This window comes from Lates calcarifer, linkage group LG15 (assembly GCF_001640805.2).
Source record: "Lates calcarifer isolate ASB-BC8 linkage group LG15, TLL_Latcal_v3, whole genome shotgun sequence".
Taxonomy (NCBI): Eukaryota; Metazoa; Chordata; class Actinopteri; family Centropomidae; genus Lates; species Lates calcarifer.
In genome coordinates this window covers 22,228,534-22,255,963 of record NC_066847.1, presented here as the reverse complement: position 1 = coordinate 22,255,963, position 27,430 = coordinate 22,228,534, and the positions used below count along the sequence as shown (strand labels likewise).

The following is a 27,430-nucleotide window of genomic DNA, read 5'->3' as shown; positions in this document are numbered from 1 at the left end:
CAGATGTTTCCTGACCCCCACCGTGTTCATAACTCACTCCCCTCCCCGATAGTGAAAGGCAAGAGAAGGGGAGAGAGAGCAGGATTCTGTCATTCACTCTCATAAAAGCCAAACAGACAGAAAGATACCTGGAGCCCAACAGATTAAGTTTTTTTCTGCGTGAGCCTCTCTTGCTACAGAGCTGACTAAGGCATACGGCAGATGGGATTTACTTTGACTGCAGAGGCAGAAGACTCTTAAACTCACCTAGACAGCACACACAGAAACATACACTATACTGTACATACACTCATTTTTGAGCTGCTCACCTCCTCTCACACTTTTTAGAGGGTACTTAGCTGACAGTCTGGTACTCTGCTCTTTTGCCTGGTGGACAGCCAGTAGTTGGCGAGCCCGGCGATGTCGTGGGACTGTGGCCTGAGGTACATGTTCTCTGTGTCCCCTGCGCTGCAGCAGGGGAGCATGTGCATCCTGCATGACAAGGAGGACCTGTCCAGACTGGAGATGGTCCAGAGACTAGCCAAGGATGGCTGCCGCTTCCTGCAGAACCACAGCAAGGGCCCAGAGAGGACATGCGAGGTGAGATACACAACAATAACAATAACGCTGCTGCAGTCAGAAGATTACAGATGTCAGAAGAATACAAATGTTTTTACAGGGTTTTACAGCTAAATATGCAAAAGTATTGGTATAGAACTGCTGCCTTGGTGTGAAATACTGTACTCTTTGATGCATGTGTCACTGAGCAGCTAACTTTGGCCTTGTCACAGTGAACACATCAGTCAAGTTGCTTATCGGCTAGTCCTCTTTATGTCATTATGAACCCGACTCAATTAGCATAGTTTCTCCTTCAATATTCAGTTAGAGGACATTAGATAGTCCATTTTACTCTGTGCTCTGTGCTGCCGCTCTGTGAACATTGTGCCTAAGCATCCTTTCTTGTGCCCCCTGTAGTTTTCCATTAATCAAAATGATGTTAATTTGTTGTCTGTTTTTTATTGGCCTCCATGCTTTCTATAATGTCTGCTTTCGCTGAAGATTAATGTTGTTATTTAAATTCTGTCATCACAGCAAAAATCTTTCTTCAATCAAATATACAGAATAGTCTCCAGATTGCTGCAAGAGAGCCATAATAATTAGATAACTGTATAGAGGATATCGTAATCGTTACTGCGAGTTTATATGCATAAGAAATGAAATTATAGATGCATTATGTCTATTTACAGAAACTAAATAATACAGTTAGTGTGACAGCATTCTTATGTTTTTGAGTGCTTTCGCCACAACCATCTGTCATTATTGAAAATAATCTACAAGTATGGTATGTTTAGTTCAACCTGCACACTTTTTAAAAACATTACATCACCTGCCAGTTAGCTGCGTAGGAGACATCTGATTGGCTGACCTCATGGTGGGCTCAGCTTCTCCCTTCCTGCCAGCTGTATCTGTGTGCTGCGCAGGGTTCAACAATGGCAGGAAGAGTTGACGCAAGTGGCCAGACCACCATGCCAAGACATTGTATGGTCTCAGGGTGGATTCCAGTGCATCAGGTCTCTGACCTTTTCTCCAAACACAGCGCTAGATCTCCTTATCTGTGTTGTTATTCAACATAATGACCCTTCTCTAAACCTCTGCCAATCTATGTATGATCAAATGTTCCTGCTGCATAACACAGCAATCTGTTTTACCTTTGTAGTTTTAGTTACATGAATTGTACCGAGTTGCTCATATTCTGAATTCAAAAGAAAATTGTGCATATCAGTGGCACGTGTGTCATACATGTCATTTGTGTAATCCTAGCAGCAATGGCCAAATATACTGACCTTGTATTTAAAACATGACATTATCTTGAAATATTAAGATTATGTGAGATTATCTAGCAGTGTTTCTAGATTATAGAATGGTTTAACATAATCCAATGATGGTACAATGCACATACTGTATCACATGTGACTCATTCAAATGTCTAAGCCTAGACATCAAAAGAGCTTTGAAATCAGTTAAGTCCCAGCTGGTGGAAGCAGGGATGTTTAATATGCACGTCTATGAAAATGTTTGAGATTCTGGTGCAGGGAAATTATGAATGTTATGCAATCTTATAAAAAAATGTATAGGTTTTTCACAGAGTATGTTTTCCGGTCCTTTTTTTTTTGGTTGTTTATAGAGGCAAACCTACTCATAAATTATTTTGCTGTCTTTTCTCCTTTTATGTCACAACTGTTTTCAGTTATTCAGGGGTATGAGATAGTTGCATGATCATCTGTTGGGTTTGACACCATTAGCGCTTTCTTACACCTTACATAACATTATTTCATCAACTTCATTCTCCTTTGCTCTGTACAGAGTGGAACATAGAGCTGCTGTCCTCTGTCATGAGGAGTAAGAAGGCTTCCGTGCATGTTTTACTTAACACACATGTACTCTTGTTTACAGTATATTAGCAGAGCTTAATGCATTAAACAGAAATTTCAGCAAATTGCTGCCAGAGACAATGATAATGAAATGCATTGGCATCAAAGGCTTCTTTGAAAACAACACTCATGTATGAATCCCCGTCTTATTCTTTCTCTTCTTTCCATTCTGGGTGATCTGTGCTATTCCATGAGAGGAATTAAGACCAAACCTGCACCCTGTCAAGACTGATGTCTTCCAGGTCCCTTTAAGTGTTCCATACCATGCGAGCCAGACGTGCAGCAGCAGCAGCAGTAGCACAGAGACATGCAGACAGAGAGTGTCCCTCTAGCCAGCGGAATGCATCTGGAACCCTGAAAGAGACAGTAAACCATGTAGCGGGACGTGACTTTGTGCAGAAGCTTGATAAGTAGTGTTTACTCCTCTACTCACTGTGTCCATGTTGGGAGGACTTCAGTGAGCCCTATGAGTCCAGGTCACCTCCAGACTAGGGTAGGAACTGTGTGGCTGCAGTGCTCTGTCTCATTACAAGCATCCACTCGAGAGGCCTGATTGTTTTTTTGTATTTGGACACTGGTAACCACAAACCCAGTGCACACTGAGTAGTGGCTTGCAGGAGGATCAATAATTCATTGTCAGGAAAGGTTTGTTAGCTGTTTGACCTTTTAGTGGTACACTGAGACACTAATGATTATAGTTAAGAATGCATAGTGAGACAAAACAGTGTATTTTGCTGACTTTGATGAACATAAGAACATACAATATACGTCATGTCTCGATAAAGATAGAACCGCCAATGTCTTTTTCCCATGAACCAGGAAGCTAATCAGTGCAGCCTTCTCTTTCTGGGAATTTTCTTGGCCTTTGCTTCTTATCACGCCCCTACTCATACGTCATACTGAAGGTCCTGTGACAGGATGATACAGTTATTACACAGGATCCACACCCTTCAGTACATGAAAGCAGCTTTGTGAGTGTGTGTGTGATTGTATTTAGACACAGAGGGAATGAATTCATGAGATGTCACTAACAGAGATCCAAACCTTGCTTAGAATCATGAGTCACAGCGCTAAAAGAGCTGCCAGCAAACATTGCCATTAATGGTCTTTTCTGAGTGTTTGAGAAAACATCTCTGCTGTTTATAGATGTGACTGCTTGTGCAGCGTGAATGCTGAAAATGTGGCCCGCCCAGTGATGGACACAGCAGTGTGTCCGTGTAGCATCAGATATTGTACGTGTGTGCTGTGTTAATGCATTTATCTGTATATGTGCAGCACATAGGCGTCTGTTTGTATATACTTTACCACAGATCACAGATAAGTGTTAATGTGCTGGGAAGTCACGCTTAACTGAGAGGGGACCTGGATGCTTCTTCGCAAAAGGCAATTAGGGAAGAAAACTGCAACCACTTCCAGCCTGTCTGCCTGGCTAATTGCATGCACAGAGGCTTGTGTTGCATTGACTGATGGCTGAGGAGAGGGAGGGTGAAGGGACGGGGCTGATGCAGGATGCGTGTGCGTGCACCATACAGTGAACTCCTCATTAAGACCAATATCTCTGATCCAGACCCTCCATTGTCAAGCAGCCATGAGCCATCTTTATACTTCAGGGATGCTGCAACAAACCATTTTGTTTACAGTGTAGGGTTAAAATAGTTAAGTTTAGATACTTCTTATTGAAAAAAAAAAATCATTGACTGTTTACTCTGACCAGTTATGTACAATATGTATTAAGCTGGTTTACATTTCAGTCTTCCCTAGCAGTCAAAGTTGGTGTGCTACATATGCTTGGTATTGTCTTTGAAAATGCTGGCACAAATATCATTTGAAAAATATTTACATAACTAAATACATGGATACCCCCTGTGCCTTAATTATCTGACCAGTGGATTACTCAATTAACTGATTAGTTGAAGAATTATTCAAAAACTGTTTATCCTTAAAAGAGAGAGAGAGCGAGAGAGAGAGTTAGGCAGAGAGAGAATGGGAAACAGTGGATGACATGAGGATGAATTTATCATCCATAGACCCTCATGTTAGTCATAAGACGAGGAGCTACCATGTGAGTTTAGGTCTAAACTAAACTCTAAACCACTAAACTGTTGTCAGCATGCAGAGTTTAACTCTTGAAAAGCAGATTTTTCTCTATTCACCACCCATAATTTAATAGGCTCTCCATAAGATTCGGTAATTAAAATATGCATGAGTCTTTTATGTAAATCCCTGAATGGGCTCCACCGATAAGGACTGAATAATGATATATGGAAATTCTCTTTCATTTACAGTGCTGGGCTTTGACAGAGTATTATGATGGAAATCAGTGGTGATTTGTGTGAGTAGGAGAAAATACAGGGGAATCTCCTTGGTGATAACACACCCCATCCCATCCCCTCCCTCGCCTCCTCTTTCTCTCTCCAGCCCCAGAGTGACGAGGCAGTCCGTGTGTGCCTGAGGGAGAGGGGCCACGATGTGCTTGTTCTCCAGAGAGTGTCGTCAGAGCGGCCAGCCCTCTCTGCATCAGCGAGGGGAGGAGGGAGGGAGGAGGCAAGGAACAGGAGGTAAGCCTCCCCGCTCCCCTCCTTCCTAGATTCCCCTCTCTCTCTCCCTCCCTTTCTCTCTCCCTCTCACACTATCTGTTCCTCTCCCTTGTCGCTCTCCCTCTCATCATCACTCTCCCTCTCTGTCTCTCTGGATCACACACTCTCACTCTGGCACGCTTACATCACAACTCCCTACACATAAATGACTACATTAAATACATATAAGTGAGCAGCATGGGGCTGTGAGGCAGAGCCCTGCTGGCTTCCTTCCCATTCAACTCATTCAGGAGCTTTTTCAGCCGTGAACATACCTCAGCGTGCTTGAGAGACAGACAGCAGTGGACTCCGGGCTGCATCAGCTGCAGGCGGACGGATGGATAGATGGCTGGGTAAAGGGGGCATGCAACAGTAACCACGGCAACATTGCCGGCGTAAGGGCAAGGGGACTCTGCAAGGATGGGATCTCGGCCGCAGCCCCCGAACCTGCGGCAGGAGGAGGGCAGGCTGCTCCACGCCGCCTTGGTGGAGCAGGAGGAGGACGAGGAGGACGAGGAGGGCTCCGAGGAGAGCAGCAGTGACAGCACCGGCCGGGCAGAGCCGGTGACGATGCCCACCTTTGATGTCCCCTACTTTCGCTACATAGACGACGAGGGGACGGAAGGAGAGGAGGAATGGAGCAGCAGCCGGTCTCTGTCCTCTATCGAGGAGGACTCATCCACTGACTCTGTTGTGTCTGACAGGTACGTGGTAGTATCAGGGACCCCGGAGAAGATCCTGGAGCACTTGCTGAATGACCTGACACTGGAAGATGACCAGGGGACAACACAGGGCAAAGAGTCAGGTCAGCATATGCACTTTAACACCCTGGAACTTTATCATCCCATTGCATCCAACTGCATATTTTAAATTTAAGAATATGTTGGGTTGTTTTTATTTTCAAGAGTAAAATGTAAAAAAATATATATATTATAATATGGAGTATATTCAGTGGGTGGATGGTCAAGACAACTTTATGATTATAGCACTGCTAAGGTGTTGTTGCCCATGTAGGTCCACTTATGTTTTTGTGTGTTGTGAAAGAGAATGATACCTCCCTTCATTTTTCATTTAACTCGCTCCCCTCCTCACTCCTCTCTCTCGCAGAGGAGCCGAGACAGCAGTGTGCCCCCCCCACCCCCGCCAATATTACTGGGCTGCTCATGTGCCATCATTCCCAGAATGGTACTAAGTTTGTGACTATTCATTGAAAAGCGTTTGACAGAGATAAACATTGCTCATATCATTCCAGTGAGTTTGTGATGGACTGCGCGACACAAAGTCCAGGCTCACAAGCGATGACAAATCAACACATTTCCTCTTATCCCAGCAGGTGCATGATAATGTGCCACTGTTGCCAAGGCAGAGAGTCTCCTCTGCCTTGGTCGGACAAGGAGCGGAAGAATACTGGAAAGAAAGGAGAGAAACAATGTAAAGGGGAAGAAAAGGGGGAAGCAAGGAGGGTGAGAAAAGGGAAAGAAAGATTCCAATTTTTTCTTGGAGATAAAGGTGGTCACAGGTGATTTCTCATTGGGATGGAGACAGGCTAACTCCATACAGTAGAACATTATTCATTTTGATGAGGAAGTGAATGAAACTGATCTAAATGCCCTCTCAGGAGATGTGCCTGCAGTTGCAAAATGATGCATTTTACATGCATGGGAGAGTTATGCTTCATGTTGAATTGCATATTTTATTGCTATAATTGGGTATTTAATATTGATGTTAAGTTTAACCTGAAGCTGAATTAGTAGGCAAGTGGATAAGATAGTCCTCCATTCCTTCAGCTAGTGTCCTCACAATAAGCCCATCTGTACTTTACACTAATTTCCAGTGGGCTCAGTAGGCAGTGTGTTGTTGATGAATCATTCACCATTACAATGAGCGTATTGAAAGGAAGGAAGCCTCCATAGGGAGTGGTGGACCGGTACACCATGTTGAGCGATATCCCAGGGTCAAAGAGCCAGAGACCTGAAGAAGAGAAGGAATGAGCTGAGTCCTGGACAGCAATTGATCTGCACTCAGTGATGTTTAATAGTCTGACTCCTGCTGGCCTTGGTTGTCTCTGTGTTTGAGTACTGAAGCTGCATGTGCTCTAGTGCTACTGCTGAGTGTGCCCTTGGAGGTTCGGCTCAGCAGAAGCACGATAGCATGAGATCCTCAATTTCATCAGAAAGAGATTTATTTGAACATCAACCGAGCTGCCGTGCTTGTTCAGTCTGTCGCTCTCGGACGGCTCAGAAAGATTGTGCGGCAACATGACTAATGATTGCAGCAAATTATTGATGTTTGTGTTTATGACTTACGTGCAGTACAGCACATTAGAAAGCCAGTTGTATCTCATCATGGCAGCACTTGCTTCCATCTTTAGCCTGTACACAACATCAAGAATGCAGAGGAGCTTTCTGTCTTTCTGCAGAAGATGGCACTTTTCTGAAAGCACGACAGGCATGTTTGAGGGAAAGCAAACGCAAGCCACTACAGTTCTGCGTGTGCCACGAAGATCTCTGACATGCTAGGCCATCCTTCTGTGGGCTTCTAGCACTGTGGATGGCATAAACAATTGTGCAGTGTTGCCTTCTTTTCCTGTGCCCAATTTTCTGAGTGCAGCTATTGATTCTTACTCTGCACAGATTCGCACTGCACGCTGCCAGCCCTGAAAAACATGCAATGGAACATTTGTGTTCTTAATGAGAGGATCTTCCAGCTCCGATGCACCATATGGGGAGAAAAAACATCACATTAAGTGAGCGGATATAAAATTGAACATCTCTGAATACAGAATATCATATTAATTTAAGCCTTTTTACACCAATTGGCTTTTGCTTGTTGCTGAACCAATCAGTGACACATTAGCATGCTTATTTTCAAAGGCTGCATTGATCAATTTTACAAGTACTTATGGAAATGCTAAAGGGATCAGCAGGTTGATTGACGGGTTTATTGATTTCACAGTAGACGGACAAGTTAGATCAATTAATCCATTTTGCATTTCCTCTGAAAAGGAAACTAAATTTGTTTTGGTTTGGCTGCCTGAAAGAAGGATTCAGTTTAATAGAGCACCATACAGGAGAGTAGAAGAGCACTTTATATCCACTTCTGTGATCCAGGTAAACTACTAATGATAACTGAAAATCTTAAATAAAAGAGATGGGATGTGTAGGAGTCACAAATGAGCTTCAACTATATTTACACAGCACAATTCTTGAATACATATATTTGGGTCTGAGAAGAGATCACGTCTTCTGCCAAATTGTTTGGATTAAATCCTTACTCTGCAGGACATCGCCTAGTTTTTCTGCTGTGTTACCAAAAAAACTTGCGAATATGTCTTAAGGTTGTAAAATTAAATATTTATGCTGTTTTCGAACTTCAGAAAACTTGCAGTGTTTACAGCCTGGGGAGTAGTATGTAAGCTGTTACTCATGAGAAACTGTTTCAGTTTAAGATAGCTGGCAGAAAATACACAAACACACAGCAGCGTGACTTATCGATGCATGGTGTGTGTGTGTGTGTGGGGGGGTAGGTACAGCACAGTATGCGAGTGGGTGGGTGATCCATTGTGTGTTTTTTTCTGGCTTTGTGTTAAGGTGTGTTACTGTATTCTTTATGGGAGCTACATGTGTATGAGTGTGTAACCTCTCATAAGCAGTGAGTGATGCATCCACAGCTGCTCTGCACGGATTAACATAATGATGTCGGGGGGTCCTGTGGACCAGAACGCACACAAAGGCCCTGGGAAGCCAGTGTGAAATTAAAGGGGAGAATTTACAATTCTGGGTGTGAGGCACGCTTACAGAGGGGTTGAGAGGAGGCTGGCTCTAATAGGATTTGTAAAGCTTTTCACTTTTTGTCGGCCATCATGTCTGGGAGTTACTTTTTCTTTTTCCCTTAGAAAATTTGTTTAGTGACTTTATACCATTTTCTTAAACATAATCTCACAGTTTGTTATAATTTCCTATTAATAAGTCCTTACATTTTAAAAACAGATTCTAGGGGAAAGAGACTTTGCATGTTTTAAGAAGAGATGATGGAATGGAGGAGGATGGATGGAGGATGGAGTCACGTTCAATGTTGTGGGGACTTGTCAAAGTGAGCTGGTGATGTATTTGACCAGCTTCAAGTTAATCCATTTACCGAAACACTTCTCCATGTGTAACCTTGGGACACAGTATACAGTGGCAGAAGTTGCTGCTTGCAAACACATTAAAGTGATGGCTAAGCAAAATCAGATTGCTTTTCCGCGAGCAAGATAATCACAATGAAAACATAGACTTCATCCGAGGTCAGAGGGAGCCAGCCGACACATTAACATTACTGGCTTATCTTCACTGATACAGCTCGCGACAGTGAACGTGTGAGATTGAAGATAAAACCAGTAAAGGCTTGTTTGAACTTGGAGCAAAACAGAACTGAAGAAACCTCAGAGGTTTTCAGCACAAGTCATTATCTCAGACTGACCATGAAGAATAATGTGCCATTAAGGGTCTCTCACACTTTATGTCTGCCACTGAAATGTCTCTGCTTAGTGCTTGTTAACTGATAATTGACAGCAAAGAGAGGGCTCACCCTCTGCTATTATTAAGATGGGATGGGTAAAAAACTGAAGCCAAGTCTCTGAGCTGTCATCACAATTAAAAGTTTAGGCATACATACTGTATGTGCAGCTCAGCAAACATTAATCATATGGTTGTCAAGGTCACTGGTGTAGTTGCCCTCCAGCATCCTGTAACACAGTATAAACCTAATGAGACTGTACATATAGGATTCATGTGGTTTGCAAAGAATTGAAGTGTATTTTAAATTCTTCTTTTCAGTGAGATATACAGTATAAATCCATGGAACTAGAAGCCGTTGAATTATTTCCTCAGTGATGTTACTAGAAAATGGGCAATATTTGTTTCAATTGACAATAATGTGTTTCTCTTTGCAGATACCCTCCTGGATGACTTTCTGCTGACCTACCCGGTGTTCATGTCAACCAGTGATTTATGTCAAGCTCTGCTGGGGCAATATCCTTGAACACAGGGGGGAGTTTATGGGGACATTATTACAAGGAATCACACATATTCTGCAGGCAGAAATAGATGTTTTATACAAAAACATGATTGCTTTGCTGACTCAAAGCTAACTGCATTCCAACAGTCTCTCTTTCCACCTGTGCTTAAATCAACATGCACACACTGGCTCTATTCACACCTCATCGTACACAAGTATACTGCACTCAACAGACCTCACTCTCCATCTGTGCTGAAGCCTTAACAGAATCCCACCTATTACACCAAGCGATGCAGAGGGAAAGAGGACAGGAAGGAGGCGCTGGAGAGGAAACGAAAAGTCCTGCACCTGGTGTCGCAGTGGGTGTCTCTCTGCAAAGACTTCCTGAGAGAAGACGAGCATGTCAAACTGTTCATGAAGGTAGGAAACATAATGTACAAGGAAATGGGTGGAAACTGGGTGTGAGGTGAGCTCAATATGGGAGAAATGAAAACGGACATTTCCTTCCAGACTTTGTATCGTTACGTGTTGGATGATCTGTACGAGCACCCGGGCCTGGAGACAGACGTGAGGGAGCTGCAGAAACTCTACCAGCTGCATCGCAGGCAGTGAGTGAGATTATTAAAACTTACATTAGAAGTAAATACAGAGTATTTCAGTTACTATTTTAAAGAGAAAGTCAATACATACACTCTTAAATTATCTGTAAAATGGAGAAACTGAACAAGTCTGGGTGGGTACAGCAGCCAGTAAGAACTGGTGACTGTTTTAGGTCTGAAAAGAAGCAGGGACACAGCCTGGTCTCTGAGTACAAAGAAAGAGCTTCTTCTCTGCTTGCTGCCTTTATTTAACTTCTCATCAATGAATCCATTCAGAGATTGAAAAGTAATTGCAATGTTCTGGGGTGTTATGCATGAAAATATGAAGGTCATGGAGCTCTGTATCTTGAATCTAAAAAATTGAGGAAATACAGGAATTTTGAGAATTAATGACAAGCTGTAAAACATTTTTGTCATGAGAAAAAGGAGTGCTCCACCACTGGACATGATTTCAAGCCTGCTTGCCATTAAAAGCGACAAATATGAGTATCATTGGACGTCCACAAATATAAATACAGTGATACACATGTAATTTAGTCCATTATTTAATGGAAAGTACATACAGAAATGCACTGATCCGATGCTTTGGGTTGCTACCAGCTCTGATATTGACCTTTAAAATCAGAACATGTATGAGCCATAATGTGACCAGTCCACATTAACGTCCACATTTCCACTATCATTTACCTTTACGCACTACTGGCCACCAACTCCCTGGCTTCATGTTACCTTATATGAAAATGATCCTATTGAGCTCCATGCAGCAAGGTTAACAGATTTCCAATTTGGGAAGAAGAAACCACTGGGCTGAAGATATGTTTGTAGAGAGCAAAATCCTAGTAATATTGCCAAATTAGGTTTTGTTGCACTGAGAGATCACAGCGTGCCACACCTTCATAAAATGTAGGACTACTAGACTCAAATGGAATCAAATGATGTAACTGTGTACTGATGTGCATACGTCTATAACACAGGTCGTTTTACTATGATAGCTAATACAATGGGCATTTCACTTGACACATAAAGGCACAAATTCAAGTCTTTGCAAGCCATGGGTGGTCCCTTTGATTCAGTGATCTGTAGTACTTGGGTTGGTTTTGTCTATTTTTTTTTCCATCAATCTTTTAATAAAACTAAATAATAAAAACCCAAAACAGTGTAGTCAAGTGCTTACATGCCACAAAATAATGAAGCAGTGTCAAAAAGACTAAATTGCAATGAACCCAAAGGTGTAAGCTAAAGCCCTACACAAGCTTATTATCTGCCCTTCTCTCAGTACAAAAATGACACAGTCCTGACAATTAGTAAATGTTAGTCATGCATATACACACATACACACATGTATACAGACATTGATGCACATACATATATACATACACATACATACACATCTTGCAGTAAATGTAGTAAAAGTGACATTTGTAAAACATACTATACTTCCATCTCTATCTACATCTGCACCTAATCTGACTTAAATCCTTTTGTAATTGTGTGTCATTCATTATATATAGGCTTGTAATTCTTTACACTAAGTACTGCATGTGTACATAATTGATTTATATTAAACATGTATTTATAACATTCAGTCAAACAGATCTCTTGATTGACATCTAACTGAATCTTGAATATTTGTCTGTTCAGCTGTTGTTAAAGTGCAGCTGTTGCTTAGCTACAATTTCTCCGTTTAATAAAAATAAGATATCACATTGCTCTTCAGCATCACAGTGTAAACAACCCCCAGTCACCAGACACATTGTCACACCACTCGCCCTCCCCTCAACCACAGCCTCCAATCAGCTCCTCTCCCTGGAGACGCTCCAACCTGCCGCCCATTAGAAACCAGTGCAGATAATTCAACCTGACTCTGCTGCCTTTATCAGACTCTGCCTTATTCATGTTTATATCCAGGGAGGGAGCTCCACAACACCCACTCCTTTAGTACTGGCGGACTTTTGTGTGGGTGTTACTAACTGACATACTCTACTATTTATGAGCTTTTCACAATCAGGCTCATCCCGTGGGAGGACAAGGTTGACTGCTTTGTGGCAATCTGCTGCTGAGAGAAAGGCTAAAAGGTGTCATTTGTTATAGAAAGAAGCCTCTTTAAGTCCTTTGCTCCTGTCAACTTCCATCTGGCCTTTGTGCAAAAAAAACCAAAAAAACTCAAGTCATATGTTCCTGAAAGTGTAGACACCACCTTACATCATGTGGCTGTAAATTTCACTGAGTTTATTGACATCCACAGTGACTCGGTGCTTTTGAAGAGAAAGAGCGTGAATTCGATCTTGAGCTCTGTTTTGACATGATAGTGGGAGTTCAGTTTTTCATTAGCGCAGGGCTGCTGCCGGCCAGCGAGAGGGGGATCCCTTAGGGCAGGCTTTGTGCCAACATGCCTATTGTGATGCAGAGCCCAGTAAAAGCTGAGGGATGATAATGGACACGGGGCTATCCATCATGCTAGCGGTGGACTAACTGATGAGAATAGGGTGATTAAATGAAAGGATCACATTGGAAAGTCTAAAATCTACTAAGCACTCTAATCTTGCCTTGACACTAGGTTTAAATAATGGACTGAATGCAGCAGATGAGTATATATGTTCATTCACTTTACCTTGATTATAGGCTGTGTGAATAGTGAAGTTGTGTTTGTACCAGAGCTGCAGCCCAAGAAAAAATCACCAGATCATGTTTTTGAAGACAGTTACTCTCTGTGCATGTGCAGGCACATGACGCTGCTCTTCACTGATTTATTTACTCTCCTTTTTCCAGTACGGTGGATGAATATTCCCCTCAAAGAAAGGTAAGCCTTTATGACACTAAGACAGAAAGAATTTTATTAAACAGAGCCGCCTGCCCTCTGTGAAACACCGATTTGGGTGTTGAGGCCATTGTCCTCACATTTCCTGCTAAAGACATTGTTCTGCAGTTCAATTGAAAAAAGCTCAGTGTTCTCAGGCAGAATGAATGTGTGTCAAAATCCACGCATTTCCCTTCTTTTTCAGAGCAAAGCACTTTTCCACCAATTGAGCCTGAAAGAGAACGGGCTCCAGTCCAGAGGCACACAGAGGGAGACCAAGGAAGGTAAGTCGTAAAACGTGGCGCTCTTCACACATTCCTCCCATCATACGTTGTTTCCAAAGCTCTTCAGGGGGAGACATGTAGTCTGAACATTAGAACAATGGGAATCTATCCAGGGGGACTGAATGAGGTTTGAAAATTCAAATACCTGAGTTATGACTTAATAGAATTCCTTTTGCCTTATTGAGATGAGATTTTGCTTCTAATAAAGGACAGGTTCCCCTGCTGTTTAGTGTATATTATGCTTTACCAAAACAACATTCTGTCTCCGTTGCAGTGCTGTGTCATGTGTATATCACCATGGACTCGTACCTAAGCATGAGGGTCCATGCTGGAGTAGTGGCCCAGGAACTGCTGCAGGCAGTGGCAGAAAGGATGGATGTCCCTCAGGGGGAACTAGTACTGGTGGCCGTGACTTATCCTGGAGGTACAGTGTATACAACTATAATATAGTGCAAACAATAGACATGATGTCTGTAGATCAAAGTGGATTAGAAATTAATGCACACTGATGTCATTATTTCTGAAAAAATAATGGCATAAAAAACTCATCACAAAGCTCAATTACTCATAATATTATTTTCTATATTAAGTTGTATATTGAGCCTAGACATCATTGTGTAAGATTGCAATCCACCAAGCTGACCTAAATATATCCCCAGTGACAACAGTTAAAGGGGAGAAGCATTTACAGACCAGTAATATAAAGTCAATCTCTGTTATCAGCGATTGAAGTGACTGGCCACCTTATGCTGGTGTCTGGCACACAGAGCTTTATCTCTGACTGCTGATACCACGCTGCCTGACAGATTTTTAATGGCATTCTGCTGTTTGTGATATGTGTTTCCTCTCCTGTAGGGAGGCTCCTCCTGCAGCCCCAGGACAGAGTTTTCTCCGATTCTTTACGGCCCGTGGGGAGGTTGCACATGTGCAGGAAGGACCTGGGAGAAGTCCTGGTAGGAATATCACTGCAGTGTGTCACTTCAGCTCAAACCTGCATTTGCCGTAATGTCAAAACAGTGGCCTCGGGCAGTGAATAAGCCAATCCATAATTCAGGATGTACATGCGTATATTTGCATATGCAGCACAATAGAGGTTACGTTAGAAGCTTCAAAACCCCATTGTCATGTACTATTTATCATAAAATCTGGGAACATGAGCTAACATCTGCCAAAATGTTTCTTTGAATGATCATGTCAGTCTTTCAGGTGACAGAAAAACTGGATAAACTGACTTGTGTTTTCGTGTTTCAGTACCCGTTCACAGACAACTCCGAGCTGCAACAGAGGACGGCTCGCATGCTCAGTTTAAACACATGGGATGTGGCTGTTGCCCTCACCAACTTTGACTGGACCATCTTTGACTCAATACATGAGGTCCGCCCCACTGTTTGAAGCCTTACATCACGTATTCACTCGTGTATTGCCTTTTTAAAATGTGCCCTGTAGGCCTAAAGGGTCAAAAGTGTTTGACCTGTTAGTACCTCTGTTGAACTCATGAATACATGCTGTTCTTTCCCAGCAAGAACTGGTCTACTTCACCTTCAGTCGCCATGCAAGTAGTAACCACACTGTGGCATTAGAGCTGCTGCTGCAGCGCTGCAATGAAGTCCAGCTGTGGGTGATGACAGAGGTGCTGCTGTGCCCGACGCTCTGCAAGAGGGTCCAGCTCATCAAGAAGTTCATCAAGATCGCTGCCCAGTACGTAGCTTCACTCACATCCCTGTGCATTCTAATTAGCAATGTATTAATTGTAATCACACACAGGCTGGGTTCTAACACTGCTGGCCAAAACTGCAGCATTTCAGTCTTTCATCTGTAGGGCGAGAGGTTGCATGGGAATGCTGCCCCCTCCAGTGGCAAATCAATAAACTGCATCTACTTTTGCACCGTTGAGCCGTGCCCCTGGAAATAACTGAATTGTGTGCTCCACTGATCTTTTATAGCTGTAAAGCACAGAGGAACCTCAACTGCTTCTTTGCTATTATAATGGGCCTCAACGTTGCAGCAGTCAGTCGCCTCAGTCAGACATGGGAGGTAAGGATGTCCTTTTTGTTCTTACAGGCAGGAATCCTGTTTCATCTGTACCACCTTAAATCTGTAGTGTATGATGTCTGATCCTGGTTTTACCCTTGCAGAAAATTCCTGGGAAATTCAAAAAGCTGTTTTCAGAGCTGGAGACAGTTACAGTAAGTGTAATTCATGGCTGACGTTAATCTACACTGTAAAAAGGAACACCTCTGTTTCAGTGTATATGAGGTGAAACAAACATATGTTTTTCATTTTCTAAACATCAGGCGAAACACCTGGTGTTTTAGATGATCATTAGTCCCCAGCGCCGCCATAATTCAGCTCCAACAAAGCATGCATGCACAGGCACTCACGTCTTTCTCTCCCCAGAGGATTACACTCATTCGTTTTGAAAATGTCTTCACAGGATCCCTCGCTGAACCATAAGGCCTACAGGGACTCCTTCAAGAAGATGAAGGCGCCAAAGATCCCCTTTCTTCCTCTGCTACTGAAAGGTATGCTCATTATTCTGTCACTTCAATACCCAACAACGGGGTCTGACTCTGGGAGGAGAGAGCTGGGAGATATTTCTGTCGGGCAGATTTGACGTGCAGACACAAACCCAAGTTTTACTTCAAATACCTGTTGGTGAATTCTAACAAAATGTCACTCCATTTTTAGACATCACATTCATTCACGAAGGCAACAAGACATTTCATGATAACTTGGTCAATTTTGAAAAGCTGGTGAGTTTGGGAACCCTTTTATGGCTCTGTATGGTTCTGTGCAGAAAACATACAGTAATGCTGAATTGAAAATGTCGTGTTTAATGACACCTGTGTCTGTCTTCATTTCCAGCACATGATTGCAGATGCAGTGCGGCTCATCCGGCAGTGTCAGAAAGATCACATGGGTCAGTATTCACATCACTCAGACCTCATTTGATGGTGAAGTCTGGTGAGGTTTGATGTCTTTTCAAACATCTGTTATGACAGTTCATATAGCAATTGCCATCATAGCTTAAAAGTAAAAGATTCTTCTTCTTCTTCCAGGGAATGGCATCACGCAAAAGAGCAGTTCCGAAGTGCGAGCCTACACTGATTACCTTCATATCATCGACAATCAGCAGACTCTGTTTGAACTGTCGCACCGGCTGGAGCCTCGTAATTAAGAGAGCAGCTCTAACTGTAACTCCCCCTAGCTCTTGTCAGCCAGACTGTTGGATTGCCACGAAAACAATCTGTCGCTGTCTCATCTATCTCTCAGGACTCAAGTCAAAGGAACACTGCGTGATTCCTCGCTGAAGGAAGGACAGAGCTGCTCTATCAGAAAATGCTCGCCAGAGACAGGAAAAAGTCAGCAAAAGACACATCTTAGGTTAGACTTAGGTTCACCCGTGCTGCCTGTTGGCAAGAGAAAGCACCACCAGCAGCAGGTTAGAGCTGCAGGTGTTGATCAGTGTGTCTGAACTGCTGCTGCTTCTGCTATTATTTTCCTTTCCTACAGGTGGCAGAGGTTGGCAAGTAAAGAGCTGGTCTGAAAATATTCTAACAGCTCCCCCTTGTGGTGAATCAGCAGCCTGCAAAAAAAGAGTTTGTAAGCAAAGTCCTTCCCATCCAATAAAAAGCTACAAAAAATGAACAGGGAAACAAAGCGTTGAGAATGGAAGAACATTCTCAACCTGCAGAACAGTATGCTTGACAAAAAGGTCCACTTACTTATTTACTTTTCATAGCTTTTAATACCAATCATGTCACATACAGTGATTACAATTATAAGATGCAGATTGATTCATGTTAGATCATTTTGTATTTGCAGACTGCGTGAATGCATTTGGGAACAGAGGGTTGTTTCATAAGATTTAACCAAAGAGTATTTCAGTCCTATACTGTGCACACACTTCTGTTTCCTCAGAGTTTGACATGATCCATGCTCTCTCTTGCCTGATGTTGGACATGCAATCAATTCTGAGTCAGTACGATATAGCAAGCTGATGTCTTGCTAAACTGAATCAAGACTATAGAAGCAGTGAAAAGGATAGTTAAACCTGCAGTTAAATATCTAACATTTTCATATATTGTTTTCATCATCTATTTTTACTTCTTCTCTTACTATACAATTCCCTGTTGTTTAAAGTGGAGTGTTTTAGATGAGGCTTTATACAATTCAGATGCTATTAGTGCAGGGCTTTAGAAGAAGATATACAGAACACTGTATTTCTCTGGTGTGTGTGAAAAGTGTGTGTCTTTGTGTATGAGTTATTAGCGCCAAATACCATAAAAAAAATGCCTGTTCAAATTAATGCTAATTGCTCATCTTTTTAAAAGCATTTGGTTTAAGTATCTCCATCTAGCTGAGCTGTGGACAATCAGTGAAATGAAACAGAAGATGCATCCTGTTATGTCTCTGTATTCGTCTTTAAAGTTCAGTGCATTTTTTCCCTGTATCAGTGGATCAGTCATCCAGATAGCTTTGATTTGTTCAGGTTTGGAAATTGGCTTTAGCTTTAGGTTTGTGGGTCAAGGAGTTCCAGAAATTAGCATTTGAAAAACTCAGTAACAACATGTCTCTCTGAAGATGATGACAAGGTGACTCACAGCAACCCACAATAACCCTTCTGAACAGTTCCACTGAGAACTGCTTTCTGGTTTAACCAAGTGTTACTCAGCTTCATCACTGAGCTGCAGCTGACCGCTTCTATCCTCAGTAAATGTATAGATAGATACAAGAGGGGGAAAAATATTTCTATTGTGATTTTGGGGTGAACTGTCCTATAAATAAAGAGCAATAGCAAAATCAAATACTGCAGCACCTTCTGGACAAACATATTGAGGAGGAAAAATAGAAGCCGTTCACTTATGAACAATGTGTTGTAGCACCACTGTATACAACTGTAAAGTGTGTACTCATAGAAGATACAGTATTTATTCTCCAAATTGGTCAGCTGAAAATGTTCACTGTCACCCTAAGGTTAGGCCATTTTGAGTAGGTGTTGTGAGGTGTTGTAGGTGGAATTTACATTATATTATTGAAATTTTTATTTGTATATTTTTAGATTTTAAAGCCCACAGTGACCATGGAGATAACATGCTTTATCTATCATCAACAATGTACAGTTGATCCTATTTATACTGTACATATGTGTTGAAATTCTGGATACGGATATTTATTTATTTCAGAATTATTTATTTGTTCTATAGATATTACTTTATTAAGTAAGTTTTATCTTGTTTTTTTTTTTTTTCTTTTTGTACGCACTGTTTTGGTTGGTCTGCATGATATGGCAAACCATGGATTTGACCACCAGTGTCAACTGTGCATGCAATAAAATATTTTTCATCATCTTGAGCCCGTTATTGTTTTTACATGTATAAGGTGGGGAACAACATGTGAGTGGTACTTTCTAACTGTTACACCAGTGACACTCTGGTGCCAGGCAAGCATAACAGTTAGAGCAGTACAGAGACTGATTACACTCTCCATTGCTAATGCATTTACAATAGTTTCACTGCATAACTGATATAGGGTTAAGTGCCCAAAAGAACACAAAAAGGAAACTTTATCAAACATACAAGATCAATTATCTCAGATTAATTATATTCAGAACACATAATTTAAACTGTTATTTGTAATTTCATATCACAACAATCTGAGAACAAGTTTTTGTATTGTACTATCGCTAACTTTTAATGTGTTGTGGTTTTTAACATGATTAAAGGATCGAATAGACATGACTCACTGTAAAATCATGATAAAAAGTACATTTAGTAAACCACAAAAAAAAAACAAACAAACAAAAAAAACACAACAGTTGGTCAGTAGTAACACAAAGAAAACAGAAGGGGAACCGCTTGATATGATCAACATGTGCACAAATACGGGCACTTAATGGCAGAAAGTTCAAAAAGACACAGACTGGCAGCTACCCTGGATTACAAAGCAATTAAAGAGTATTATATTCAGTTAAATTTCTGCATTAAAAAAATAATATCAACATAAATGAGGTTATGTGCCTTCTAATTAAATATCAGACCACTGCAGTCACTGATGACGTTTTGCTGCCTCTCTGTGGCTGCAAAAGTGTACTGTACACTTGTACATGTAGTTTCACTGTCATTATTTTAATCTGGTTTTTTTTGTATACGTTGTGCTTATATGGTGCATTTTACTAAATAAGTTTGTGCTTAATCAGGAAACCGCAAACAAATTGCTAATACATACACAATGCATAGAGAGTGGGATGGATGGGGTGATTGGTCAGTAAAGGCCTAAAACTCAGGTCCTGACAATCTAAAATTGTTTTTAAGTATGAGAACACTACTCTAAAATTAAACACTGATTGTGTCATATTTTAAATTAGTTCAGGATATGGCTGGGTATTTCATTCTCCAGTATATTAAAATATAACAGCTAGAGACCTGTGCCATCAATGTGCAGTAGTTCACCTGATGAGAACCTTTTTCTTCACATAATCTGTGACTTATAAAAAGCTCCAAGTGTGGGATCTTTGTTAATTTCTTTGGATAACAAAAACATAAGCACACAATGTCTTCCTTGGGTGCTATGAGGCGGAGGTGTGACCCAGATGCCCTTTCTGACTTTAACCAGGTGTCCTGCTTGGCCTTTAACATGACTATCTGTGGCACGACCCCTGCTGCGGTGGAGCCCCGTACCCTGCCATTTCCTCCCAAACACTGCCAGCACTATATCATTTCCCTGTCACCAAATGACTGGCTAGCTGCTATGGCGTGCTAATGAGGGGAAGAGAGGGCAGATGAAGAGAAACTACAGGAAGACTGGTTCTTCATTTCCCCTTTGCAATACAATGCACAGAATCAATCCTCCATCCTCCACTTGTCTGTCTGTTGCCACTTTGGCTGCAGGGAGAAATTAAGAGCAGCACAGCAGTTATTAGCGTTGGAGAAAATCTCATTTGAAAAGATAAGAGCGCTGGTTTCCATCCAAAAAAAAAGAAAAAAAAAGCGTGATTCAGTGGCTGTAAATTGTACATCATACTGTCACTTGTTTATCTTAGCAGATAATATTACACCTGTCCTGTTTCTTTCTGGGTGTATTAATATCAGAAAGCTACCCTAATGCAGTCTGTTTACAAAGAACTAATACAACCTATTATTTAATATTTGTTATTATCTCTCCTTTTCATGGCTGCACAAAATTCACACTATGCACCCTTTCTTTGTGTTTATTGAAAATATTTTTCTCAGTGTTGTTCTCTCACCCTGCAAGTATTTTAATGGATCTCCGACATAAAGGAGACTTTTTAAAGCACATTAAACATCCTAAGCACAACTCCTTGAGTTTATCTGCATAATACAGTCACACTTAAATCTGAACATCTCAGTTTTCAGTTAATTTAAACTAAATCGGTTTTTAAAAAATAACAGTTTAGATAAGAAAACTGTTTCTTCAGGTTCATTCAAAGTTAAAGGTTTTATTTGGTTCTTATTAAGTTAATCAGATGCCAACAGAGTGGAGACAGATAAAGGATGGGCAATCTAATGTGTGGCTTTCTCATAGAAAGCTATCAGTGTCTTTGAATAGGTTTCTCCAACAGGCCCAGCTGAATGAATTACACTAGTCTGTTAGTATTCTGCCTCTGCCGTACAAAAGGTCAATGTCAAATGCACCTCATTTAAAAGTCAATAGCGACCATGCACATCATCTCCTGGGAATTCTGTCCGGGAACCCTCCAGACGGCATTGTGTATCATTCAGTTAGTAGAGGGCAGCCAGGGAGCTTTTTTAATCTTGACCTTCCAATAAAATATGCTCCCTATCCAGAATTACATGGTCTAAAATGGAGACATAAGCTCCCAACAAATCATGTCCAGACTGAACCATCTCAGGGGAGAGGTTCAACACTGTTGGACACAGACACAACAGGTTCAACACTAGCTAAACACATATCTCTGCTTCTTTATTTACTTCCTCTTTAAATCTAATACATGCACATTCACACACACACACTACAATGTCACATATAAACCAAACTAGATAGAATAATAGTAATACAAAATTAAAAGTGTGTAATTGTGTTATATTAGCCATGATCACAAAACACAATAAAGAGTAAAATGATTGCAATACATAATTCAGGCCTGTGTAAAAGTATATTTTCTGTTTAACACTGTTTTTAGAATACTCTTGGCAAATTATTAATATTATTAAACACTTACGGACTCACTGTCTGAAAATCCCATAACGTCTCACACAGACAGCAGCAGCGCCACTCCAGCTACAATCCACTTGGCAGGAGGCTGTTTGGTCCGGAGGTGGAGCGTCCAAACATATGTGGACCCACGCTGCTTAGTGCGGTACACTGGGCACTCGTAGGTACCCTTGAGTTCTTGCTCCTCTGCAGGCACAGCTCTAGCGTACAGCACTGGCATGGCTGGAGTCAGATCCCTCAAAACCGCCTCAGAGATGACTCCAGACTGAGTGTCCCAGCGTGCTCCTACAGGGACACAGGACACAGATTCTCATTTTACCTATGTGCCTTTCAAAATACTTTCAAAAATCTATATAATTTAATTCACTGCAGCAGAATGTGTTGATTAATTCTAACCATCCATGAAGAGTCCATGGATGTAGGCTCCCTCCCGTGGTGGATGTCCAAAGTCGTCTCTCGTCTTTTTTGTCACATCCACAGTCAGAGTCATCTTATCCAGAGGCCACTGATTCTTGCGAGCAATGCTCTGCAGCACAGCTAGAAATAAAAATAAACCTGTATGTTAACATTTCTGGTGCCTCTGCTGCACATGTCATCTAAATCTTGTTCGCAGACTGAGACTTCACCCGTGAGAAAGGACTGTGGGTTGAAGAGCCCCGAGAGCCAAACAACCGCAGGTAGAACAAAGTCTTGAGTCCAGCTATCCAGCTCACGACAGCTACACATTAAATCACTAAACCTATATGGGGAAAAATAGCATTAACATTGTATATCATAGTCATTACAATGTCTGCAAGGGTCACACACGCTGCATGGGGGAACATGATAGAGATGATAAGGAAGGCCAGAGGAGTATAAAATATAGGATTATTTGGAAGAAGTTACCATTGTGCCAGTGTTTTAGTGGAGGGATAAGCCAGTCTGGCCCAGGAACCTGGGACAGAATCAGTGAACAAGCTAGACTGCAGAGTCTCCATACTGGAAGACATGGTGAGTTCTCCCTGTGGACAGAGCACTCCTCATTAACCACAGAAACAGAGGGTATTACTGTTGATACATGTTGGTACATGTCACAGTAGACTGTACCTTCAGACCAAGATCCAGCTCATTAAGGGACTTCCCTATTTCTGCAAGCAGGAGATTCATTCGTTCACACTCCTGGAAACACACTAAGACATAAGGGCTTCGCTCTGCCGTCTTCGTGAGGATCTCTGCCATGTTATACTCCTCAGGAAGCTTGTCAAAGATGTCTTCAATGACAGACTTGACCTGACAAGTACAATAAACTGGTTAGGTTATATGTGTGTGCAGGTCATTGTATTCTCTGCTGTTCGTTCTGCCTTCACACCTTCTCCTCTGTGCTCTGAGCAGCCCCCTCTCCTCTGGAGGAGTCCTGTGGTTGCAGTTCCAGCAGAGTCCTTAAGAGGTTGTCTGAGGTGACAGTGAGGCACTCGAGCTCAGCATTTGGATGCAGGCCATACAGAGTGGGATTCTCAGATGGGAGATGCTCATCAATGTAACTGTGGTAACCACTGTAGTCCATGAATGGAGGGGCCAAGAGGCCAGGACACAGAAAGAGCTCACCTTCAAACTGACAAACAACCAACAGAAGTTGAAAATGTAGGAATACAAAGATTTTTTAAAAATACAGTACAGCACAATATTTAATGTACAGCAAAAATGGTGACAATAAAAATTAAATCTAAACCACCCTCATAAATCTTAAGCTCAATATGACGGACAGCAGTGCATACATAAGCATTTTCTTGCACTTAGAACAAACATTGCAATCTGCATTTAAGTCTTTAAGTGCAGTACTGCAGTTTAGGTTTACATCCCAAGAGGGCACCCTTTACCTTGACAACAAATTCAAAACTGCATTTTCATTAATATTTTGCATCATAAACTTGAACATGACCTTATGTCAAGTCTGGATCCATATTAATGAGTTGAATGAAGATTCTTTTAAATCCTGAAAGTTATTAAGTGAAAAATTTTGAGTGTAATAGTTTTGTTAAAACCAAAAACAAAAAACAAAAAAAATACATAAATAGATTCTTCTAGGAATGCAACATGAACACTGACTCACCATTTTTGGATGCATGAAGTTTTGCAAGTACGTCTTACAAAGTCTTCTATCCCAGTCATCAGTAATGTGTCCTCCATACATGATCTCTCCAAAAAGAAAGCACAAGTCCTCCCAAGGCACCTGCATGGACTATAATAGATAATGATAAGATTGTCTTTAAATAATTAGGAGCATCTTTAAGCATTAAAACTAAAGACAAAGGTTATTTAAATTATTTCCAGGGATATCAGTGATTATTCCACTCCTCCTTTGAAACTTCATGCAGTAACTATACAATCTCTTACCAAAATGAGCTCTTTTAATAATGATAACTGTTGGGAAATGTAACAAAATTATGTTTCTTTACACACACTGATCTAAGGTATGACAGAAGTGTCTTTTCCTCAGCGGGAGATTATGATCCGTGAGGGTGAAGGAGGATGAAAAGAACCTGTGATTCATAACAAATTACAAAAGCTGGAGGTTCACAATCATTTGTACCTGTATTGTTTTGCAAATTGCTTCCTTCATCAGCTCTAATTGCAGTGATCACTTATGTAGCGTTGTGAACTGTCACACTGGCTGCATGTAATTACATTTAGGATAACGCTTCATTGCCCTCCTAATGAATTCTCTGTATACGCACATACAGGTTACTGTTTGGTTAACATAATGAAGGACATTCGTTTTTTGGAGGGCAGAATACCTAGGAGACATAATTGGTTGTGACCAGAGTAATAGGAGTTCTAAGAGAAATGCATTAGGAGTTGTGAGGGATGCAGCACCCTGAGAATGGATTTTTTGTCTTCATGAAATAAAGCTAAATTATAGGTTGCGTTGTAAGAGAAGAAATGTAGAAAAAAAGATGGGAACGAACATTTTTCACAAATAACAGTGGAAAAAAAAGATTTCAATAAGTAATTGAAGGCACTGTGCTGTAATTCAGCATCCCTGTCTGACAATAATGCCACTGCAAACACCATTATCATTATAAATTTACACAGCTTAAGAAAGTAGTAGTATAAAACAAATTGAAGTTTTATTAATATCAATATAAAATATGAATTAAAAGTAAAATGTTGAATTATATTTAAAAATAGTGTTAAAAATACTTTGGCGTTGGCCTCTAAGTAGTTGTACAAGACATTTGCTGAGATGGCGAGGTCTCCAGTGCTGAAGGGGTAGTTATGGTTCCATCCTTGGGGACCAAATTTACGGCGCTCTGTAACACAAGCATGAAAGAAGCACAGGGAGAAGAACATTGAGTTGAACTCCTGTTGTCTGGAACACATATCCAGAGTGTCCTGAAAATAGAGAGAGAGAGGGTAAGAAACACACATGACAGTGAATGCTATCACATGTGATGCATTTTCAGAAATTCTTTAAAATTAAAATTTTCAACACACTTGACTGAAGTTGTTGAGGGCTGTGTGCAGACTGGCGTTCATGCCAGTGGGTGGCTCATTGGTGATTTTTATGGCATTTTCCAATATGCCTCTGGGGATCACATGCTTCTCAGGGCTTGGTGCTGGTTCCCCAGTGATGAAAACCCTATAGTTGGGGTGACTCTCCACCGCTGCTGTCTCCAGAAGAGCATCTAGAGAGGGCAGCCAACAAGCCACGAGGTGTACGTTCTGGAAAATAAAAAAATCAAAAACATTAAAAAAGGATCAGGCAGATTGTGTTATAAATTGATTAAAAGTGTTTTTATGTAGTTATGCTTCTCCCTGTGTTCGGAGTTAGTAAGAAAACCTTCAGTGACTCACTTGGCTGCAGGCTTCTCCCTTTAAAGGAGGCATTTATGGAGCTGATCTAGCCAATTATGTTTTTTATTGAACCAAATTGAGTTTATTTCCCTTGCTCAGAGGGTGGGATAATATCATTAGAAGCATTACAGACTGGCTGGAAAAGCTGCCTGAAGTCATCATAGTTATCTAGTCATTGAATAATAAAATTCCCCACCTGCAGAATCACCCAGTGTCCCAGTTTAGAAGCATTCCTCAGAGCCCTTTCAGCCACCTCCTCCTGCCCCTGTCCCAGGGACACATTGTGCAAAGTGCCCTGGTCAATGGAAAATCCCAACTTCAAACCTGCAAAGACAGAATATTTTGATTAGTTATCCCTTCCAAGTGACCAAGATGCATAAACAACAAACAACACTCACAATACCTAGTTTCTCTACATCTTTGAGTGGATCTACCCCAGGTGAGAGGATAAAGAACACAGGGGTTGAAGGGCCACTTTCATCATACAACTTGTCAAATTCCAACCTAGCAGCATCCACATATTTGGTTCCCATGCTCTCCTCCACAAAGGTCCTGCAAGGAAAAATTGTCAAAAATCAGAGTGATGTACTGGTTAATACTTATTGACTTACTAATATAAACAGAATTTGGTCATTTACTCACCTTAGTGTATAGGTCATCCTATCAGGGCGAAGTGCTCTAAGTATAATGAGCTTCTGGAGGGAACTTTTGTTCTTCCAGTCCTGGGGAAGTCTTTCCTTTTCAGGACAATTAGACTCAACAATCTTCCTCCAGCGCTTTGGTGAACTCTCCATGTCTCTGTCCAGTCCAATGAAGTCCTCCATTGTAGAAATTGTCTATATCCAAAAAACAGACATTGTAAGACTTCTCTTAACACTGTAAAATAGTATGTAGTGATGATATGTTAAGAGCCTATACTGTACCTTAATGGCCCCCCAGACTTGTGGAGAGAGGAAGGACACAGGACTAAGTTTGCTAGTTTCGACAGGAAAACGCAGTAGGAAGTCGAACTCCTCTGCATCGATCAGGCCCTGTTTGAGAAGAATCTGAAGGGAAGGGCCAAGAGCAGTTTGTAATGATCTATGTTGTATTAATCTCTTTTAAATCATTTCCACAACAGTTGAAGACTGCAAGAAAACTCTGGCAAAGGGAAAAGTCATACAGGCTCAATAAGTTCCTCTGAATGTGAAAAAGCCACATGAAGGACAGCCTTCAGAGCACCAGTTTCTAAGATGAGACAACAGTTGGCGCAATGACAGATAATTGCATTATGCTATCAGAACCAACCCCCTTGTCAGAACCAACTGTCTGAACAGCAGCCACGGAGCAAGGTGTGAGAGGTAATCAATATCAGCGTATGGTCCTGCTGACTGCTTTTAATTGAAGTTAATGTGGGGGCAGAAAAATACTTTGATTGATGAGGATGACAGGAGGCCCCACCTTTGAGGCGGCCCTGAGTCCCTCACCTGGAAGGCAGTGTGTGACAAGAAGGTTAACTTGTCTCTCTCAAACAGGCCCTGGCTGGTGTACAGGAATACATAATAGGTGATGGCCTCAGTGAGGGTGTGCACTCTGGTCCTCACATCCTCATCCCATTCTGCACGCTCCATCGCTTTGTTAAACACTGAGTTAAAGGTCTGGAACACAACCAAAGGGAGGATTAGTGCTATCATGAGGAATACTTACATATAGTCTGTGTTCTGCACTGGACTGAGAGCTAAACACAAAACAAATA

At 41.4% G+C, this 27,430-nt stretch overlaps 2 protein-coding genes across 3 annotated transcripts in view; one reads left to right on the top strand and one right to left on the bottom strand.

Moving 5' to 3' along the window:
• Positions 1 to 39: 39 nt before the first annotated feature.
• LOC108891185 (rap guanine nucleotide exchange factor 5) lies at positions 40 to 19,014 on the top strand. Of its 2 annotated transcripts, none has more exons than XM_051076028.1 (18): positions 40 to 579; positions 4,830 to 4,931; positions 5,660 to 5,792; positions 9,921 to 9,999; positions 10,261 to 10,405; positions 10,496 to 10,593; positions 13,354 to 13,384; positions 13,587 to 13,665; positions 13,940 to 14,089; positions 14,521 to 14,618; positions 14,917 to 15,039; positions 15,185 to 15,363; positions 15,609 to 15,699; positions 15,801 to 15,851; positions 16,100 to 16,187; positions 16,354 to 16,418; positions 16,531 to 16,585; positions 16,725 to 19,014. In XM_051076028.1, the coding sequence occupies exons 1-18, from the start codon at positions 400 to 402 to the stop codon at positions 16,841 to 16,843; spliced, it is 1,866 nt and encodes a 621-aa protein (XP_050931985.1). In that variant the 5' UTR covers positions 40 to 399; the 3' UTR covers positions 16,844 to 19,014. The 2 variants fall into 2 exon arrangements, with proteins under 2 accessions (XP_050931985.1, XP_018543819.1); XM_018688303.2 differs by having other exon boundaries at positions 42 to 579; positions 4,830 to 4,969; positions 5,692 to 5,792.
• Positions 19,015 to 19,115: 101 nt separating this feature from the next.
• The window catches only part of LOC108891167 (dynein axonemal heavy chain 11), a 40,564-nt gene continuing 32,249 nt past the window's right edge, over positions 19,116 to 27,430 (bottom strand). Inside the window, exons 69-82 of the mRNA XM_018688285.2 lie at positions 27,162 to 27,332; positions 26,619 to 26,741; positions 26,338 to 26,531; positions 26,099 to 26,247; positions 25,892 to 26,019; positions 25,336 to 25,563; positions 25,042 to 25,233; positions 23,951 to 24,079; positions 23,210 to 23,452; positions 22,948 to 23,130; positions 22,747 to 22,862; positions 22,488 to 22,600; positions 22,258 to 22,398; positions 19,116 to 22,146 (exon numbers count right to left, since the gene is read on the bottom strand). Coding sequence (XP_018543801.1) covers positions 21,899 to 22,146; positions 22,258 to 22,398; positions 22,488 to 22,600; positions 22,747 to 22,862; positions 22,948 to 23,130; positions 23,210 to 23,452; positions 23,951 to 24,079; positions 25,042 to 25,233; positions 25,336 to 25,563; positions 25,892 to 26,019; positions 26,099 to 26,247; positions 26,338 to 26,531; positions 26,619 to 26,741; positions 27,162 to 27,332 — 2,358 coding nt within the window. The 3' untranslated portion in view covers positions 19,116 to 21,898. The remainder of the gene's footprint in view (positions 22,147 to 22,257; positions 22,399 to 22,487; positions 22,601 to 22,746; positions 22,863 to 22,947; positions 23,131 to 23,209; positions 23,453 to 23,950; positions 24,080 to 25,041; positions 25,234 to 25,335; positions 25,564 to 25,891; positions 26,020 to 26,098; positions 26,248 to 26,337; positions 26,532 to 26,618; positions 26,742 to 27,161; positions 27,333 to 27,430) is intronic.